General features: G+C 36.6%; 1 protein-coding gene across 9 annotated transcripts in view; it reads right to left on the bottom strand.

The window, feature by feature from the left end:
• Nucleotides 1–315: 315 nt before the first annotated feature.
• The window catches only part of KIF27 (kinesin family member 27), a 29162-nt gene continuing 8082 nt past the window's right edge, over nt 316–21395 (bottom strand). For 5 of the 9 annotated variants that reach the window (XM_085213762.1, XM_085213760.1, XM_085213758.1 and 2 more), the window contains exons 5-18: nt 17196–17339; nt 14103–14309; nt 13285–13460; nt 12791–12924; nt 12098–12253; nt 10852–11057; nt 9832–10029; nt 9330–9440; nt 8421–8597; nt 7623–7838; nt 6423–6629; nt 5404–5602; nt 4740–4904; nt 316–2398 (exon numbers count right to left, since the gene is read on the bottom strand). In XM_085213762.1, the coding sequence (XP_085069888.1) occupies nt 1965–2398; nt 4740–4904; nt 5404–5602; nt 6423–6629; nt 7623–7838; nt 8421–8597; nt 9330–9440; nt 9832–10029; nt 10852–11057; nt 12098–12253; nt 12791–12924; nt 13285–13460; nt 14103–14309; nt 17196–17339 (2730 nt within the window). In that variant the 3' untranslated portion in view covers nt 316–1964. The remainder of the gene's footprint in view (nt 2399–4739; nt 4905–5403; nt 5603–6422; nt 6630–7622; nt 7839–8420; nt 8598–9329; nt 9441–9831; nt 10030–10851; nt 11058–12097; nt 12254–12790; nt 12925–13284; nt 13461–14102; nt 14310–17195; nt 17340–21395) is intronic. The other 4 variants (XM_085213763.1, XM_085213765.1, XM_085213767.1 and 1 more) reach the window with 4 other exon arrangements.

Raw genomic sequence — 21395 nt, forward strand, 5'->3', positions numbered from 1 at the left:
GCTCAAAACAATTCCTCTTCACTCAGTGCTGCCCAGACAAACCAAAATGTTGGACACCTTTTGATCTAAAACATCAGCAGACATCTACTACTGATTGAACTGTACTTTCTTAAATTTACCTTTGCTTATTTTATGTTCATCAAGAACAGGCTTTCCATTTCTGGAAACTTAAAAACAAGACAAATTAATATTTATTTGTAGAATAGTGTGAGATATACGATAATGTGCCGTATCTACCGAAAGCAGAAATGCTTTCACAGTAATTCTTTCAATTAATGTGGAGATGCAGTAAATAAGCATGCATTTTAAACAGTATTTACTTGTTTCTGTTTATTGCTTTTTGTCTACAAACATGGAGTAAAACATACACTAATATTTAACATTAGTAAGACTCTGTTGTTACTTCTGTGAAAGTAAAAACAATCAAAAAAAAAAGACCCCAGTCTTTATCTCACAATTGAGCTGAACAAGAGAATATAATGCTAACTGTGAATGATGCAATCATTTGACTTGTTAAATGGTTTATCTGATTACAATATAATGTTTTGCAGTCTACTCATAAAATCTTAAATGTATCACAAGACAATATGTCCATTTAGCATGTTGTTAACATCTTTGTGATACAGACAAATTTGCTCTTTGCTTGCAGCATGTAAAAATGCAGCTTTCTTATCTATAGCCTCATCTGCTATACACAGCAACATGCCCAGACAACAGCAGAGTAAAAATTCTTTTGCTAAACATGTCTAATAATCCACATTTCAAACATGACCACTTGAAGTCCACTGCTGAAATAAAATTTACTTTACTTTCAGAAGTTCCTCTTCTTATGCCGGAGAAAGTTATGGATAGAAGTGTTAAATTCCTTTAATTCTGGTCCTTCTGTTGTCTGCCTTCAAGTTTGTGCAGCTGTTAACATACACTTCTCAGTGAGCACAGTACACATACAAAAAAGATTTGCTTTGATTCCTAAACTGCCTACTAACAACAAACTAATGGATCTGTCTAGTCCTTCCTCTGAAGCAGATAAGAAATCCAAAGATCTGTGTTCTAAATGGAAAAGCAAAAATAGCAAGGACAAAGAAAATACTGTATTTGTCTATCTAGCTTCCCTAGAAGATGCTGAATTTGGTTCTCTCTTTTTTTTTTTTTTTTTTTTTCCCCACTCTAGTAGTACAGAAGCAAATGTCACATATTGAGGTTCCCAAAACTCAATTGTTTAAAAGTCACAACAAACAAAGCCATATTATGAAGTAAGCAGTTATCTTAATTTCACAAATAGGCTATAACAACTATTTTGCAAATAAGAATTATTTTTGGTAAGGGGGGGCAGGAGGAAAAATAAAACTTTTATCTCATACAATAAGACTTTTAAATAATAAGACTTTCAAATATCATTAAAAAAAATCTTTGACATTTCTTTCAAATAATAAATTTGTCTTGAGGCATCAATTTTGATCTCAGGCATGGTTTGCATGAAATGTATTTAGGAAAAAAGCTTAAAGAAGTCAGTCATTATCAATACTGGGCAAGATTCTGGAAACTGTATATTCTAGCTATATCTTGAAATAAATTAAGAAATTCACTATTGTTTCTGACACGAGAGTAGAATGTTGCTCTAGGAAACCTAAATTACACAAGTACAGTGCACTTCACAGTGCAGTTTTTGAAAAAAAAAAAAGTTTTTTATTTTCCAAATCAGTGAAAAAAAACCCAGAATCATATAATTTCTACAATGTTAAAAGGACTTCAAATGATAAGCCTATAGATACCATGTAGTTAAAATCTAATATTCACTGAAACTGTGTGAACATCACAAGTACCTACTAGCCAGAAGAACCAAAGCAGACTTGTTTGTCCATGGCTACTATGTAACAAGATCATCAACAAGGAAATCTAGCAACATTGCTCCAGAAGCAACTGATATTAAAAATTCAATAAAGAGTAACTATGTCTTAGTGATACTACTTTTTGTCCATTTCAATGGAATCTGGAGCAATAAAACTGACACCAGCTCCAAGGCCTGAACGCCTCAAAGATAATTCAGAGGGAGGGATATGACGTAACTCTCTCCGAGATAGTTTTACAGGGGTTACTCCTTGAAACTGTGTTACAGTCTCTCTTCTCTGGATGACAGAAGGTAGAAGAGAATGAGGCTTCGAAAGCTGAGTTTCATCTTCTCCTAGTCTGTCATTAGCAATGCTTGACAAGCATTCTTTGTTGCATCCAAATTCTGATATGTCTTCTCCAAGCTTGTACAAATTCTGCTGTGCTCTTAAAATGTTTGTTCTCTCTGCTTCTTTTATTTTTCCTGCTTGACTATTGGTTTTCAGCTTGAATTCTTCAGATGCAACTTCTGCTTCATCTTGACTGGATGCCTTGTCACCAGCATTGTTATCTAAAACCAAATTTATCAGGAGATATGTAAGTACAAGTCTGACTCTTCCGAGTACCTGACATCAGGAAAAGTTAGTGAACTGGTATGGTTTTACACTATGTGTAACCTGTAGCATGAAGGTCATCTAAAGTCATATTAATCTCACTTTTTGTCACAGAATAACAGCAGTGCAGAAGTGGAAAGGACCTCAAGAGATCACTGAGTCCAACCCTCCTGCTAAAGCATACATAGGTCACACAAATAGGTGTCCAGATGGGTCTTTAATATCTCCATAGAAGGAGGCTCCACAGCCTCTCTGAGCAACCTGTTCCTGTGCTCTGAAGCTGTTCTGCATATTTTTATGGAACTTTCTCTGTTCAAGTTTTAGGCCTTTGCTCCTTGTCCTAGGTGACACATCACCGAGAAGAGCCTGGCCACCTGTACCTGCCTCCCATCTACCTTTAGGTATCTATAGGCATTGATAAGAACCCCCCCCCCCCCTCAGTCTTCTCTACCCCAGGCTGAACAGACCCAGGTTATTCAGTCTTTTCTCATACAGGAGATGCTTCCATCTCTTTATCATCTTTGTGGCCCTCTACTGGACTCCTCCTAGGAGATCCCTGTCTTTTTTGAACTGGGGAGCCCAGAACTGGACACAATATTCTAAATGTGGCCTCATCAAGGCAGAGTAGAGGCTAGCCACGACCTGCTGGCCATGTTCTTTTTAATGCATCCCAGGATGCCATCTTGGTCACAAGGGCATACTGCTGGCTCATGGCCAACCTGTTGTCCACCAGAACACCCAGGTCCTTCTCTGCACATCTCAACTCCAGCAGTTCATTCCCTAACTTATACAGATCATGTAGTTAATGCTCCCTAGGTGCAAGAGTCTACATTTGCTCTTGTTAAACCTCATCGGCTCCTTTTTCTTTAAAAGCTTGTCATCTACAAAAACATCAGAGGGAATTGCTTTCCTCTCACTCCATTACTTTTCTCTGACTCAGTGCCTGTAATACAAGCTTTCATGATTCTAACTTGCAATGTAGGCAGTCTTAAAACAACTCAACTATGACAGTAAAATAAAAAAAACTATTTGTGTTTTCAAAAGCAGTATGCAATTAGACTAATAGAACATAGAAAATATATTCTGCGAATATGACTTTAAGGTAGACATGGAAGTTTTAAATTATTTTTAAAGTTCATCAACAATTTTTTAAAATTACAATGTATAATGGCTCAAAATGTACTCATATAAAAAGTAACTAAAAATAATTACACAAAAATACAGATCACTCCTTACAAATGTTGCAAACATAAGTATTTGTAAAAGTTGGAAGTTCAAAGGGATCTTCCCTTTCCTTTTGCACTTTGCAACAATTTGGCTAGGATGTGTGTCTCTCCTCAGAGAAACATGTCTAGAACTACATGCTTCTTTGTGAATTAAATACAGAATGATATTTCTCATGCTCAGTTATAATCTAGCCTCAAGAACACTCGTGTTCACACCATCACAGTGTACTTCAGAGTAATTAACCTTATTTTGCCTTGGGGGCTGAACCTGAGAGCAACATGTGATCAATATCTGTGGGCTAGAAGACATAGCATTATCTCAAGTGGAAAGCAACAGAAGCATCAGCTGAGAGGAAGACCCAGTTATACTGAGCTTTGAAAAGAAATACAGAGCCCTTGTGCATATGAGGTGTTGGTGGTACCATTGTGAGGTGTGAAATATCTAAATTGAATCTTTTTTTCCTCATCCTCTCAAACAATGTTATTGCTAGTCAGGTTTTTTTTTTGTTGCTTTTGTTTTGTTTTGTTTTTTACAAAGCATAGAAATCACATTAGAAAGGTTATCTTTTTATTACAAAGGTTTTTTAGCCTTTATAAAGAGTACTTTTTAAGTTACTTTTGAAAGTATGGAGATCCTCACCGACAATCTCCCAATAAGTAACTTCTGTGAAATCAAGTGCTAGCAGCAGAATTAAGTTAATTAAGGTCTTAAAATACTGACATCTGAGGTGTAGCATGCTACAAAGCTGTTAACTACCATGTCATTCACAGCCATCCGGGTAGCAAAATACCATTTTCTTCATCACAACAGTGATTAATATATATTAATATGTATAACTGCTGAAATTATACTAGAATACAGAGAAAAGCAAACAAGAATGTAGAACACTGATTGATAAATACCATTACTGCATTTACAAGCCAGAGTTGTCTCTCCTTTGAAACTGGAGGAGATAGAGTATATTCCTGGAGAACAGTAAGTTCAGTGAAAATACAGTTTTTATGTCTATCTGATGTATATCGTGTTTTCACAATGGACAATTGCAAAAGCATTTTAAGATAACGTACTTACATTTAGAGGGTGCGAGTAGTTGGTGGGATGACTCTCCAAGGAAGCTTTTCAATTTTTTCTTCAGCTCTCTGCTGGTTTTCTTGTAGAAAAATAACTCCTTTTCCAGTTGCTGGACTTTCATTTCATACTCTTTCAAGGTTTCTGCAATACCTTCACCATCTTGTTCTAGGACAAGTAAAATTAGTTTCAGAATGAAACACCTATTCCTCTGTGACAAAAATCAAGATGCCCAGCTAGATAGAATATGTCCTGCATCTTGCTGATACATTTCTTTCTGTGTGTGCATGTAAACTAGCATGACACATGATAAAAAGGCCACGTCAACCTGATTTGTAATTTTAATAGGAGTATTTAGAAAACAAAGATAGATGGATAAACTTTCCAATATCAGCAAATTCCATACGAAAATATGACAATTCTGATATTCTTTTTTAAATACTGTTTTTTCTTTTATGCAGGCACCGTGTGTCAGTTCAGCAGCATACTATATAATATCAGAATAGTAACAGACAAAATGTATCCTTGTACCTCAGATAGGGTTTTTTGTTGTTGTTTTTGTTTTGTCTTTTTTTTTTTCTAGTGAAAATACAGTATTTCTCAATAGCAGCTAAAGATAATGCTTACTGTACCATCCCTTTTTGAAACCAAACAAGCAAACACACACCTCTGAAATGATGCAGTATCAATTGTAGTTTTTTCTCATGTTCTCTGTGTTGTAGAGTCAGCTGCCTATCACACTGCAACTTGATGTGTTCAAGTGCAGATTCTAATTCACGTATTATGTTTTCCTGTTCTATGACCTTCATTTCCTGTTCTTCAGTCTGCATTTGTAACTTACGTTCAGTCTCACGCAGGCAAACAATCTAAGAAAGAAATACATTTCATTTCTCTAACCATTTTAAGAAAAGCATTTATAGTCCTGCTTAACAGGCTAGTGCATAAAAAAGCAATTGTCTCTATGAGCTGTGATCTTATACTGGAAACAGATTTACCTGTTGCTACAAGTTCATTCTTTAGAAAGAAGCTCAGCACATTTTGATCACATGGACTAATGGATTTTTTAATGCTCTGTGCAGAATTTAAACTGTTATAAAAATGATTTCCTCTTTCTGGAAAACTTCCAACTTGTGTACCACCCTTGGACAATTTCACAAAACCACCTAAAGTTCATCCAATATCACAAAGACACACCATGTCCTAGTGTATTTCATTTTATTTCCAAATTCCTGGGTCTGTGCACATGTCTGCAAATAACATGGTGTTTGCAGAGATTTAATACCGAATTTGGAAAAAAAAAAAAAAAAATCCATTCCAAAACTAGCTTGACCTTTACATAGCCTACAAGTGGGAATAATTTTAACATAACACCAATATTTAAGCATATTCATGCTTGAAAAGTTAGCAATACAGAACAGTGGAAAGGAGCAAGGAAATTTCCAGATTTTAAAGATCTTTTAATCTGGTGACCTCAAAACAAGATATATGAAATTAACACACAAGCATCCTATTTATGTTAATGTAAGGATTCGAAATACCTTGAGATGATAACAAATGTATGTAACCTGAGTGGACTTTCTCAAAAAGCTTGTTAAATTGATTTTTGCTAATTGACACCATTTCATTTCATTAGCTAGAACAGCAACAGATAATCAGATAAAATATTACTCATTAGCCAGTGCATACCTTATTAAAATATCTGAAAAGGATAGCTCTAAGTTCAGCAGCAGACAAGGAAACTAGTTTTCCTATTATGTTATCCTCACTCTGTGTAAGGATTTGTGAAGAAGACCTAAGCAAGTGCTGTCGACTCTGAATACTTTCATTCTTGTAATCAATAGCAGCCTCCAGAGCTTCAATTCCTTCTTCTAACTGGAAAAGGATATGCTCTTCCTGCAGAGAAACATGGAGTTAAATCTTCTCAAAAAGTGTAAATTTAATCTTTGTATACATAAGACATTAACTTCATTCTTAAAAGTGAAACGAAATTTAAGAGCAAGGCAAACTAGTAGCAGTAGTACAGAGAATGGAATGGGAAAAGTAAGAGGAAGAATAGAAATCTAGAAATTGTTTTTACTTCTGCCCTCCAGAACAAATATTTCAAACAATTGATTTATCACCATAAAAGCATAAATTTTATCCTCTCTTCCTTCTCCCTCTCCACAGTCTGACTTCCACTAATATTTTTTCGGTTGCAGCAGTTTTCTGTCAGATTCATAAATGAATCAGATAAGTTAGGAGTTTTGTGACCATGAACTGTTCAGAGAAGTGATAGAATCGAATAGCCCGAAGTACTGCCGAAGATTCTGTGGAGTGAGATGAATAGGATTCTTTTTAATTCATCATCAGCTCATATACAGGCCCACACTGCTTTTCAAGACATAAACCAAATCTGTATATTTTATATAAATGTACGCTATACCTTCAACTTAATTATACTGATAACTCTAGTGTGGAACATCCACACAATAAGATTTATTTTCAATGTGATTCTATGGAGGCCTTCAGGTGAAGTTTGCTTTTTCACAAAATTCTTTTAAGAGAATCAGGGAATATCACAATTGGAATTCTTTACTTTGTCTGTGTCCTGACATTATAATCATTGCTTAGGATAAACATGTATGTCCAGTTTCATTACTTCTAGTTTGATAATCCTTAGGGTAGTGGAATTTATCAAAGCACTAGGTAAAGTCTCTTTGAATATAAACTTTTTTAACTTGTATGAAAATAGAACTACATAGCAGTATTTCAGCATTATTATTAACCAAAATAGCCAACTTAAGTTCCCTGGTTCTAGCTTACCTACTGCTGGGAGATTTAGGCCATGACTGGAACATTTTATTACCGTCTAAAACCTATAAATTTATTTCAAGGTTGCCTACTTACTTCAGCTGACAACACTTTACCCTCTTTCAATTTCTCATCCACACTATTTCTTCTTGTGAGCAGCTGATCTCTTTCCTTCTGAAGAACCTGGATTTTTTCCAGAATGTCTGTCCTGTCTTCAGTAGTGCTGCCCTGAAGCTGCATACTTTTATCACACAATTCCTGGTCCAGCATACTTAAGCGAGAAGACAATTTCAGACTATCTTTATTTAAAGCCTAAAAAATACCCAGAAACAATAGATATAAAATTGAGACACTCCTTCCAGAGGAAACAAGATGAGTCACTTTCCACAGTGAAAGACTTGCTTCTTGCAATGGGACCCCATACAAACTGAGTAGACAGTTATAATAAAATTTACCAAGAAGGTGAAACAGAACCACTCAAATGCGCAGTTTTCTACATACATTAAATAAGTTTGATAATTATACTTCAATTACTATTTCTTTTGCTACAGATAAATAAATAACGTGAAATTTATCTACCATGTTCTCTAGTTTGCACAAAGATTAAATCATTTTTAGATATCATTATTTAATGATCTGCAATAACAGTATTCCAGTATTCAATTTTTTGTTTTATTGTTGGAATCTGGGGACAAAATGTGAATAAAAGTGATTGTTCTGTATTATTCACATTTAAAATGTTGATTTCCTCAAGCCACACCATAATTTAATGTCACTACTAGAAGCTCAAGCCACATGGCTTAAATCTCTCCTATTATCTGGTTGACCTCCTTCTATAGTCTTTCAGTAAGTGCTACAATTGTGACGAGTTTCATGTCTTTTTCTTATAATTACCTGGCTAGATCTCAGTTTCCTGATTTCTAGGTGGCTTTTCTCTTGCAATAGTGCTTCTTTTTTTGCTACAATGGCTTCTCTTTTCTTTAAATCTTCTTCTAGTTCTGCTAATTGTCGGTGCTGTTGGAGAATTCTTTCCATTTCTTCGTCCAGCCATTTCTTTTGCTCTTCTAATTTCTGTAATTTAAATAGGGATACAGAGAGCATTAATGAGGACTTCTTGGATCAGAATTTTATGATTCTGTTTTTTCATCTTTTAGAATAACCAATAAACTATATAAGGAAATGACATTTCTAATTTTAACATTATATCTGCAACAAAATTTTGATTCTGGATAATACAAAAATTGGGCTGATTTAAAAGGAGGCTCAGCAGTGTTATATTGCTACATCTTATTTAAACATTTTTTTTACCAGATGCCTTTAATGAAAAATACCCTTTTCCTGTGATCTGGTATATAAATAAGTGCCATATATATAAAGAGACCAACTAGGTTTGGAAGGTACCACGAGAATTCTGCTAGCCCTTCCTCACTCCATTATAGTTGCCCCTAGGACCAAATATTTGAGGAAAGACATTTAGTGAAGAATCTAAAATGCTGAAAGACAGAAAAATGAGAGTTCTGATCCTGCTCAGAGAAGTTCCTTCTGAAGTAATAGTCTATCAGTGGGTATAATACATGTATGTTTAACAAGCTACCATTATTTCACTTTGTTTTAAAATTTATTTTCATCTTCAAAGACTTTTGATAATTCATGAAATTCTCATATCCCAATGTCCAGATCTGAAATTATGCAGGTACCACTGTTACAGAGAACACCTACTTTACCAGAATGACTAGGGATGAATAATTTGTTTGTTTGTTTTTAATTTTCGGCACCCACACTGGCTTACAGAATATTAGCTACCTCTGACTTCTGTGAAGCTCCTGCAGAGTTGTTATTCTTTTTAAATGCAGCAATCTCTTTATCTTTAAGTGTAAGAATCTTCTGTTGTTGCTCCATCTTAAGCTGCAGTTCCTATAAATAAACAAATAAAAATAAACAAAAAAACCCCCACCACCAACAAAAAGAAACGCAAAAAAATTCTTTCTGCCTCAGTCAGCCTGTTTTTAAATACATTCTATGGTAGAATCTACACAAGTATGTAAACTGAAATATCAACCCTAATTTACATGTAAAACTGCAACTCAAGACTAGACATCACACAATAGCATTTCTTTAAAGAAGCTGAGGAAAAGGGTGAATAGAACATTTCTGTCAAAATATTTATACACAATTTCTTCAGTGAATTTGTCAATGAAGTGATTATGTAGAACTACTTAAAATTTGGCAGCATAGTGCATTGTTTTGGGGAAAAAAGAGGCAAAATTGGCTAATCTCATTCTTTGTTACACATAAATAGTCCTACTTTAATTTGTTGCTGGTCTCGCTGAATCTCTGTTTCTAGTTGCTTCTTTTTTTCACTCTCTTCATGCAGTCTTTTCTCTAGCAAGGTCTGCTGATGCTTCATCTGAACGATGTTCTGCTCAAGTTCTGTTGCTTGTTTTTCACTTTGGTTAGATAACGAAGCCAGTTTCTTAGAGTCTTGCTTCTTTTTCTGTAAGGCCTGAATGTTCATGGCAAATTTCATCTTAGTAGCAAGAAAATTTAAAACTGTAATGTGACTCAGGTTTATTCTTTATTTCACTGAGTTCAGACAGTCACCAAAACCTACTAAATTTTACCACAATAATCACTCATTATTTCTGTGGTTTCTAAGCCTTCGGGTAAAATCAGGAAAGGCAGAACTAATCTGAAGCAGCATGAAAAGGCACAGATACAGTTCATACTTGGTAACACAGTGAAGGTAGTGAACTCTTCCAGAAGCAACAGCTCAGGATAATGTGCAGAGATAAGAAGGTTTATTAAGGTTCTGATCCTGAACTCAAGTAAATAAGTCAGAATTTGATGTTCAGTGCTTGTCTGGCCCATCATTCTAGGACCAAGAGACATGGAGTACTTAAGCTGGCCCACAAGAGAACTTAAAATTAGTTACTGGCTGGTATCGAATCTTGTATTACAAACACATAATCACAAATGATCATGATGACTTGCTCAAAGATAGAACTTATACACTTTATACATTTCCAGAAAATAGAAATTTTATTTACAGCAGCTAATAAACTTGAAGTAACCTACTTGTGTACATTCTTGTACGATAGAGTTGTATCTAAGTATTTAATATTATCCAACTCTTTTTACCGGGAGTGTATCTAACTACATATTTGTTAAGTAGCATTAAATATAATTGTGCTAACATTTTCATTGGCTACTTTAATCCAATCAACTTTAGCTGTGTAAGGTTGGTGAGAATTTCACAAGCAGTAAAGATTTTAAAGACGATATTTAAACAGGCATTTGTAAATCCTAACGGTCACGTCAAAAATACCTGCGCTTTCAACTTAGCTGCATCCATCTTTTTCCGGAACTCTTTTTGTAACCTTGCTTTCTCTTGAATGTCTCTCACCTCCTTACTTTCCAGCTCTTGAAGCTGCTTTTGTGTTTCAGCCAGTTCCATTTTGGCCTGCTCAGATTCTTGCTCCAGCTCAGATATCTTCAGAGTATATTGTCTACTTACAGACTGTGCATCCTTACCTTGAACCATATCCAAATAGTTCAAAAACAGCAAGATCATCAGTTGAAATTTCTTAATTAAACACATAGTTAATCATTATTTACTTCATTCTGGTTAAACTGAAAATTTATGAGATATTTTTCCAACCCAAATCAAACAATTCCTTTATAATTCTGAGACAGAGATAAACCAAGGAATCTTAAAACTGATTTCTTCAATGAGTCATCTGATGTGACCAAATAAAGCACCATTTAAGTGCCAAATAAAGTTCTTCTGCCTATTTCAGTCTTTGACAAAATGTCTACCTTGTATTTCATAGATTATCAATTTTCTTTTTCACAGAAGATTACACTGTTTATTTATTACTCAACTTCCAACTTGGTAATCAGTAAACAACTTTGGATTGTATTTCTGCCCTCTAATTTTCCGTGTTTGGGCAATCTTCCTCATGGTATGATTTTCTGGGGGTACAGAATCTTCCTGAATGCCAAAAGACAGCCTTGAGAGAATCTGTACACAGAAGAAGACTGTGATTAAAAGTAGTAAGGAAAGACCTTTAGAGTTTTCATAATGCTAGCTTCTACCAGGTCAGAGGCTTAATGGTATAAGCTAAAAGGGACACTAACCTTTTCCACTTCTGATTCCTGCATCTCTACTACTGTGATTGGAATGCATGCATTCCCTACACAGTGTCATGTCTTCTTTCCTATCCCAGACACCATGTAACAAATACATGCCCACAAAGCAATCAGCAATTCTAAGCTTACAAGGAAAATTACACTGTTAGTGCATAAACTGAATAAGCGGCAAAGCACAACAAATATTCAACAAAGACATCTGCATATCATAGCAGAGTAGGCCATAATAAAAAATTACAGCCTTCAATGCAGTCATAGCAAGTAATCTATGTAAGTCACGAATTTTCAAGTTACCAGAAGTATTCTTGCATAGGAAGGTTATATACAAACTATGACATACAGGATGTCAGAATTTTTTTCTTCTTTTCTCTTTCTTATTTCTGAATGTCTTCATTTCATTTTGTCCACTAGTAGCCACTTACCTGTTCTTACCAATTCCTTAATTAGTTCCTCCTTCATTTTGATATTAAGTGCAAGTTCTCTAATTTTCTGCTGGGCCTCAGTGAGTCTTATCTCTGAATTCTTTAACTTCTGCATGTTAAAAACATGACTTTTCTGGAGACTGTCAATCTCTTCACCTTGAAATATACAAAGCAATGTGGAAATGAAGGATGAAATGGAACACACTATTTTTCAAAAAGAGAGTGCTTTGGAATACTGTATGTGTAGACATCTAGCATATGAAGTGAAAGAACGAAATGGAAAGAACAGTGCAAATAGCCTTTTCCCTACCATAATCCTAAACAGAGAAAGAAACAATAGGATGCATGAGCATTTCAAGACCCTGATTAGAAAATAGAATAGTATTTAAACCTTTTCAGTGCATCTGATAAAATAACAGCATCCATTTCCTTTCCTTGAATGAGCACTAGAGATTTATATCTAAATAGCTCTTGAACGTGAAACACTTTCTGACCATTGACAATTATTCAAACATTAAGGCAACTGCTGTCAGTTTCAGAAAGAAAAAAAAATATGTTTATGTTCAGCTATAACAAAAAATATTTGTATCAGACATATTTTATGGGAAAAATAGTTAAATGTGATAAACACAATTTTGCATATTATGATGTTATAATATCTAATTTGATTTACTCTCATAACTTCCATTTTACCTGTGTGAGTGTCATTCTGTAGTGCAGATTTGTTGGATAAACTTGAATTTTCTACTTGACATTTCATGTCAATTAAGTCAAAGGGAAAGCACAGAGAAGCTTGTTTTCGTGTCCATGTGCGGTTTATTGTACGCCTAAGGAACAATGGAAAGCATTTCAAACACAAAGGATTATTTTTTTCTGTTAGCTCCATGCTAAGTACCCAACCTTAAAAGAGAATACCAAACTGAGAAAGCTCACAGAAGTATTTGTACCTTCCTCCTCCCCCTCTAGATATTTTTGGTGAATTCTGGCCCAAAATAGAATACATGCAATCTTTATTACATTAAAAAATACATATATTTCTTAAACTAATCTTTCTAACATGCCCAGCTCATCTCATAAGTTCACTTTAAGTAGCCACAAAGATGGCTTCACATTCTAGTAGGATTAGGCAGTAGTGTTTCCTCTGTTGTACAGTGGTCTGTAACAAAAAATAAAGAACAAAAAATTACTTAAACGAGCTTTTCTTTTTACTATGTGTATTTTCTTCCTCTCCATCACTCTCATCAGAGAGGTGGCAGCGAAGGACTTCATCTTGATCTTCTATGCAGCTCAGCATCATCTGGCTGCGAGCACGGAATCCCGCCATCATCCGAGCCAAGGAGAAAGCAGGGGGACTGGTATACACCTGCCAAAAACCACCCAAGTAATACTTGTAATAATTTAGTAACTCATTACTGATATTCCAATAGTTTTTCATTTCGGCAGTCTGACTGCCTGAGTTTGTGAGCAAGATTACGGATGTTTTCAATAGCATTTCTGAATTACTTTGTAACAGAAGGTTCTTCAAGAGTTTAGAAAAATTGCTCTAAGTGCAGAAGAAGATGCCAATATCAACTAATTATTCCAAATATTCAATGAATAAATGCAGAATAATCATTCAGTTCTGCTTAGGTTTCATATGTGAAGCCTCAAAAATCCCAGGAAAAGACCAGAAAAGACAATAGTTTTACCACTCTGACAAATTTTGAAAGTTTTCAAAATCAGTTTAGATGGGCTCTGAGCAACCTGAAGTTCTGAAAGATGTCCCTGCCAATGGCAGGGGGTTGGACTAGGCGATTTTTAAAGGTCCCTTTCAACTCTAGCCATTCATGATTCTAAATACTAGCCCATACATTTTGGACAATTGTGGCATACAATCTGTTGCAATGTTAAAAGTAATTGTTCAGAGTCTTCAGTATCGGAAACTGAACAGCAGTTGACTGTTACGTCTAATCTAACTATTGAACTATAACCATTAAAAAAAATGTAACATTTAGGTAGATCTTACCTTTCGGGTCTCTGTCCCTGAAGTTGGGTGAAGTGAGTGCAGCAGACTCTTTGTAAGTGGGACACTGTATGGCCTCCTTGCAGATGCCACAACAGCAGGCTCATCTTCACAAGCACTTGAGATGTCCAGTGTTTTCACAACTGTAAACTTCTCCAGTTTTTCTTTTAGCTGATCAATAAGGATCTGCTGTTCCACCATTTTCTCATTCTCATTAGAAAATAAAAGCAAACAAACAACAACAAAGAAAAGCAAAACTGTTGAGCTGTTGCTGATCATCAGGTTACATCATACTCACCTTTTCAAAATTCATTACAAAGGTCAAGAATCCTGTAAATTGTTTATTGACCTTAAATTCTTCTGTAGTGCATAGCCAAATTCTGCAACAAGCTGAAAATTATCTGGCATATCATTAATGTTACCTACTCCCAAACTCCAGTAAATGCTATTAGAGACATTTTTGTTTAGAAGGACCCTATCCTAGTTAAATTAGTTTATCCAGTCATCTAGTGAGAAGGTGATGACATGCTTATTAGACGCAGATTGCTTTATTTATACGTTTATGAAGAAATAAAATGGTAATTCAAGAAACATGCTCAAAAGAAACATATGGTTCAAGTTTAAATAATTAATCACGCACAGGCTTCCTCTTCAAGCAGTCTTACTTTAAAGATCATTTTTATTAGTAAACAAAAGCATACATAACCCAAGAGACCAACTACTTCATTCTTTCCTACTCAACTTCAAATGTTTGGTAATGTTACTTTGAAAAACTTACTCATCTGCCTTTCCTACACCAGTATCTGCACACTGTTCAAAATTACTTATCTCCACTGAAATAATTCATTCAAGAAGGCCAACACTGTATCGATTTTCAACTCCCTTTGTTCCTTTTAGAATACCTCTAAAGTCTGGCCTGCCAAAAACAGGGAATCTGAAGAACAGCTGGTGGTAGTCAACCACATGTATGCGTTCTCCTACTTTGAATCATGTGTTTTTTGTATTACCATTTACATCTGGTTGTCTTAGACTGCAAGTTCTTTCCACATACATAAACAATACTCTACAAGTTGACATTGGAATACAACGCATAATGTTCTTGTGTCATAAAAAATAGAATATACATACAAATACCACGCATTTTATGATTCTGGATGAAGTAAACACCAATTCCACCTTGCAGAGTTTTTTTTTTGTTTGTTTGTTTGCTTGTTTGTTTTTAACTCTTTTAAGATCCTTTATCCCTGCTACCCTTGTACCGTCTCAACACATCATGTTATATAAATACGTGTGTGTATAAACATTTACAACATGCTACATTCAGTACTCCGTGTATCACCAAAATGCACGTTCCCGTGAATACAATTCTAAACCATTTGCCTCAAACACTTGCTTTTAATTATAACACTGTTTTTTCATATGTTTTTAAATAAAAACATCAATTTAGTGCATTGAGTACATAAAACTGGTGGCTGGGAGTTCTCAGCGTCTCTCGTCTCTAGTACTGAAACAGCTGTGATTTTTTGCCTAAAATGCAGCTGTTTCTATACATAAATTATATCTTGCATAATCGAGAATTAATATTATAAGCATTGTCGTGGTGCAATACACTGACACTGTGTTGAGTGGGATAAAAAAAACAACAAACCTATTCAGAGATGACAGAACAAAAAAAGTAACAAATGGTAGAAAAAATGATGATTAGTATACTTACCTTTCATTAGTCTACTCTCCCCAAGTCATGAGTAAGGAAGAGGAAAAAGGAGAAAAAGAAGAATAAGGAGAAGAGCACTAGCCATATTTATGTTGTTCCCTTTCAAAAAATCAGATCTATCATCCACATGACAGGCAATGCTAGGAGAATATCACGGAATCACAGAATGGTCAGGGTTGGAAGGGACCTCAAGGATCATTTATCTCCAGCCCCCCTGCCACAGGCAGGGCCATCAACCTCCCCATTTAATACTAGACCAGGTTGCCCAGGGCCCCATCCAATCTGGCCCTGAACGCCTCCAGGGATGGAGCATCCACAACCTCTCTGGGCAGCCTGTTCCAGCACCTCACCACTCTGTAAAGAACTTCCCCCTGACATCCAACCTAAATCTTCCCTCCCTCAACTTAAAACCATTTCCCCTTGTCCTGCAGTTATCTACCCTTTCAAAGAGTTGATTCCCCTCCTGTCTGTAGGCTCCCTTTAGGTAATGAAAGGCTGCAATGAAGTTACCCTGCAGCCCTCTCTTCTCCAGGCTGAACAAGCCCAGCTCCCTCAGTCTGTCTTTACATGGGAGGTGCTCCAGCCTCCTGGTCATCTTTGTGGCTCTCCTCTGGACCCTCTCCAACAGCTGTCTTTCTTGTACTGGGGCCTCCAGACCAGGACGCAGCACTCCATATGGGGCCTCAAAAGAGCAGAGTATAGGGGGATCAAATGTTCTTTTTATGGTCTCCTAGATCTTGAAGTACTCTGAACTTCCTACCCATTACAATTTTTTTAGCAAGTGAGGTCAAGAGAGGGAAAGAGGAAAGCAGTGTTTCCACTATGTTACTCAGTTTTTGATAATAGTAAACTCAGAAAATAAAGACGAAATTCTGTCTTAGTAAGTAAAAAAGCAATAATACTTTACTCTGACACTTAAAGACATCACAAAATATGTTTCTATGCAGCCTTTCAGCTAAAGTACTCAGAAGGTACTTTGTAAGTCTTTTTCATATTCTAAAGAATTTTTGAAGGTCTTTCAAAACCTACTTCATGAATTGTCCAGAAACAGTTTATCAGCAATACACATCCAGAGAGAGATGTACGTGGTATGTTTTAAGAAGCACAGAGAAAGTAAACGATTAATGTAATGTTCTACAGAAAGGCTATGGCACAGCTAGGCTGATATATAAACTTTAGGAATCACAATATTGGGCTTCATCCACCAGTTGACTTGCCTCATTAAGGTATACAGCTCTGATTCAAACAAAGTGCTCATAAGATTTGTAGACATATATGCCCCCAAAATATCCTGAAGGGTCTGTCTTAAAATAATCATTCATTCATACCATGGAAAGATGGTTCAATATGGATATATGTAATATGTACGAGAGGAAAAATACCTGTAATCTTTGTGTTTCTACAGCCTTCTTTAAAGATCTCAGGTGTTCTTTATTTTCCCGTATTAATGCCTTTATCTGATTCTGTAGTATCATTAATTCATGATCCTTCTGGCTAAATACTTCTTCATCCATGACTAAAGCCTGCTAGATAATAAAAGGAAAGTTCAGCTTGGAAAAAGGAAACATATATACATATTCATTTTTTGTTCAAAGATGTGATTAGAACTGCAAAGCTTTTTATGTATGTACAGGAACTTCTCCAACCACAGGATCACAGAATGAGTAAGGTTGGCAGAGACCTCTGTAGTCCATCTGGTCCAGCCTCTCTGCCCAAGCAGAGACACCCAAAGAAGGGAGCCCAGGCCCATATTAAGGCAGTTTTTGAAGATCTCCAAGAAGATTCCACAACTTTCCTAAGCAACTTGTGCCAGTGCTCTGTCACCCGCACAGTACAAAAGTGCTTCCTGGTGTTCAGAGGGAATGTCCCATGCTCCTGTTTGTGCCCACTATCTCTTGTCCTGGCATCAGGTACTACTGAAAGGAGCCTAGCTCTATGTCCTTTGCACTTTTCTTTCAGGTATTTACAGACATTGATGAGAACCCCCTTCAGCCTCCTCCTTTCTAGGCTGAAAAGTCCCATCTCTCTCAGCCTCTCTTCAGAGAAGAGGTAGGTGTTAGTCCCTTCATCATCTTTGTGTTTCTACATGGGACTCCTTACAGTAGCTCCATATCTCTCAAGTACTGTTGGCTTCAGAATTGAACAGAAGACAAAATGAATAGAAAAGTTCATTTGAAAGGGACCTTCAAAGACCTAGTCCAACTGCCTGACCACTACAAGGCTATCCAACAGTTTAAGCATATTTTTGAGGGACTTAATCAAACACTCCCCAAATCCTTCCTCATAGGGCATCAGTCATCTCTCTAGGAATCCTGTGACAGTATTTAACCATCTTCACAATACAGAAATGTTTCCTAATATCCAGATTGGGCCTCTCTTTCCACAGCTTTGTGCTGTTCCCACATCCTGCCACGGGTTCCCAGGAGCAGATCCTGGCACCTCCCCCTGCTTCCACTCCTCAGGGAGCTGCAAAGAGCCATGCAGTCACCTTCTGACCTCCTCTTCTCCAGGCTGCACAATCCTCTATCCTCAGTCATCACTGGACATGTCTCCCAGCCCTGTTAGCAGCTGTGTTACCCTCTAAATACTTGCAAGGATCTTAACACCCTTTTTATATTAAGAGGCCCAGAACTACATACAATATTCACAGTATGTGAATGCTACATACAGCAAGAGAATCACCTCTTTTGGCCGTCTGGCTACGCTGTATTTAATGTCCCCCACAATATGGCTTGCAAACACAACTAAACACAGTCCTCCAGATACAGTCCCATCAAAAAGGATTGCTTGCCTTGACATACTGGCATTGCAGGCAAGGATACCATTGGCTTTCTCAGCAACAATGGCACACTACTGGCTCATGTTCATAGGTGTCCACCAGGAGCCTCAGTTCCTTTTCTGCAGAACTGCTTTTCTGCAGAACAGCTGTCAAGATCCCTCTGGTTATGATACCATGGCCCTCTGGTGAAAAAGCTGCTCACCTATAGCATCTGTGTTTTTTTACCAACTATTTCTTCACTTCTTGTTTCGTATCTATTGATTTTCTCCAGACAAATTTCTTTCTCCCAAAGGAAATAATAATTTTATTAGTTTATTTAATAATTTATTAACATTATGACACGCATATTTAAATCCAACTATTTTCTTCAGTGTGCTGTGAGATGTGGCCACAAGTCTCAGCATCAAAGATTAAAATGCTTCTTGAATGAAAAAATAAGGCCCCCTCATTTTTATATTCAGAAGTCTGCCTACAGATTAAAGAAACTGTAAGAATATTCCTTCAGGTGTTTTTATGAGAAGATAATTCAATACTGATTGAAGGAGAGTTGTAATATAGTTAGTCCACGAGAAAACTTGCAGAAACTAAAGATAAAGTATGGAAATATCATATCTCACCATTCTAAAACTGGATATATCTGCACAACTAGCTTACCTACATCTTTCTTCCACAAAAAGAGAACTCTATTTTTAAGAGCTTTTTAAGTGCTTCTAAGAAAGCACTGAAGAACCTGAATTCTCTTTAGGGGATAGAACTTTATCCAAAGTACGTGTACCCATACAAATATTTCTACTAAGCTTAGTTGACAAGTATATCCTGTCTGACAATGGGGCTGTATCATTACTCAGAACTGAGACAACTACAGAAGAAAAAAATAAAGGTAGTAGTAAAGATTATACAGATGATGGTAAGAGTGAGGCAGAATTAAATGACAGAAAAGTAAGCAGCTGTTGTGATTTAACACTGGCAGTACCATGCGACTGCTCTTCACTCGCCCTCCTCCAAAGGATGGTGGGATAGAAAATGAAGTGGAGGAAAACTTGAAGAGTTGTTTATTTGTTTGTTTTGTTGTTCAGTGAAAGAATAGCAAACGCCACATGCAGAAGCAAAAAGAGAAAAAAAATATTCTCTACTTCCCATAAGCAAGTAGTGTTCAGCCACCACTTGGAAAGCCAGGCCTTGATACATGAAACAATTGCTCTAGAAGACATGCTTTCATAATGAGTTCCCCCTGTTCTCCTTCTACTCCAGTTCTACCCAGCTTTTAATGCTTATATGACATCATATGGTGTGGCATATCCCTTTTGTTGATTTAGGTCAGCCCCTTCTCATCTCTTACCCATCCCCAGGCTACTGGCCTTCGGCAAGGGGGGGAGTGGAAACAGCCTTGATACACTGCCTAGCAAATAGCCAAAACATTGGTGCTGTTCAACGTTCAATGCTGTTATAGCCACAAGTGCAAAGCACAGCACAACAAGGGCTGCTGTGGGGAAAGTTAACTTCATCCCAGCCAAAGACAGCACAGAGGCATAAATGCCATTTATTTACTTGCTACCTTACACATTTGGCTGCCATAAAGTAGTATATCTGCATGCAATATATAGCATTATGCAAAGTGCATGACAGTGACTTTAAACAAGGAAAGTGAATTCACCTACAGCCTTTGTCATGCACAAACATTCAAAGTAATTTCTGATGGAGAAAAACATTCCAGGGCACAGCTGAGACTGCTGTCTACTGAGCTGCTGTCATCTCTGTGATAACATATTTAAGCAAGGGCAAGAAGATCAAGGAATAAAATGAAGTAAGAATGACCAGAAAAAACACCAAAGTCAGAGAAAGAGGTGCTCCATGGCAGAGCTGATAACTAAACTATACTGCAACACAGGAAAACCCATGCTGGAGTAAGCGGATATTCCTGGAAGAACTTTTGCCTATGGAGACCCCATACCCAAATCAGAAAGCGTGAAGAGGAGCAACAGAGAAAAACTGCTATGTACTGACCATAAACCATCCCTCAATACCCTAGCATTACTTAGCAGTGTGACAGAGAAATCTGGAGTGAAAGCACAAAGTGAAACCTGGAAAAAGGTGGGGGAAAGGTGTTTTCTTAATCTTTATCTTTTTGTATCCCACTTCCCAAATGAGTGATCAAATGTTTATTTACAATAAATTGTATTTTCTTGTCTGTTTGGTAAGCAACCTTCTTGACTTTATGCCAAGCTGCCTCATTCCTGTTCGTGCTATTTTCTCTTCCCTAGTCCCACTGATGGAGTAGCTGTGAGTGCAAGGTTGGGTGTGAGTTTGGTTGTTACCTAAGGCTACACAGTACTTTCATTTTGCTCAGCATTATTCAGGCAGTCACACCTGTGAGCAGAGAAATACATTTACACACACAAGAATAGGTCAACTATTTGCTACTACATCAAATAGTATATAGGAAAGCCCTAGTCAAGAGTCTTTACTGTCTATTTTAGTTTCTCTCTAACCATCTCTTCTAAGCTGCAGATGGCATACTCACCTATGAACCCTCCGGTTTCAACCCAGCCCTTATACTGTTTTGAACATGAGAATCAGAGATTTGAAATAAGCTACAGAAGAAATAAAACAGCTGTAAGTTAGAATGATGGGAGTCAAGAAAAGACAGAAGTTGTGTATGCAATTGGTAGATAACAATCCACAGGCCTACCAGAACTCAGTGTGAAAACTGCAAGTGTGTTGATTATATAACATTCTAACTTCGGGGAGCACCATCTCCTTCTATGAGACAGAATCAAATCACCTGTTCAGAAGGAGCTCGCCT

This window comes from Meleagris gallopavo, chromosome Z, assembly GCF_905368555.1.
Source record: "Meleagris gallopavo chromosome Z, MGAL_WU_HG_1.1, whole genome shotgun sequence".
In the NCBI taxonomy this organism is placed as follows: Eukaryota; Metazoa; Chordata; class Aves; order Galliformes; family Phasianidae; genus Meleagris; species Meleagris gallopavo.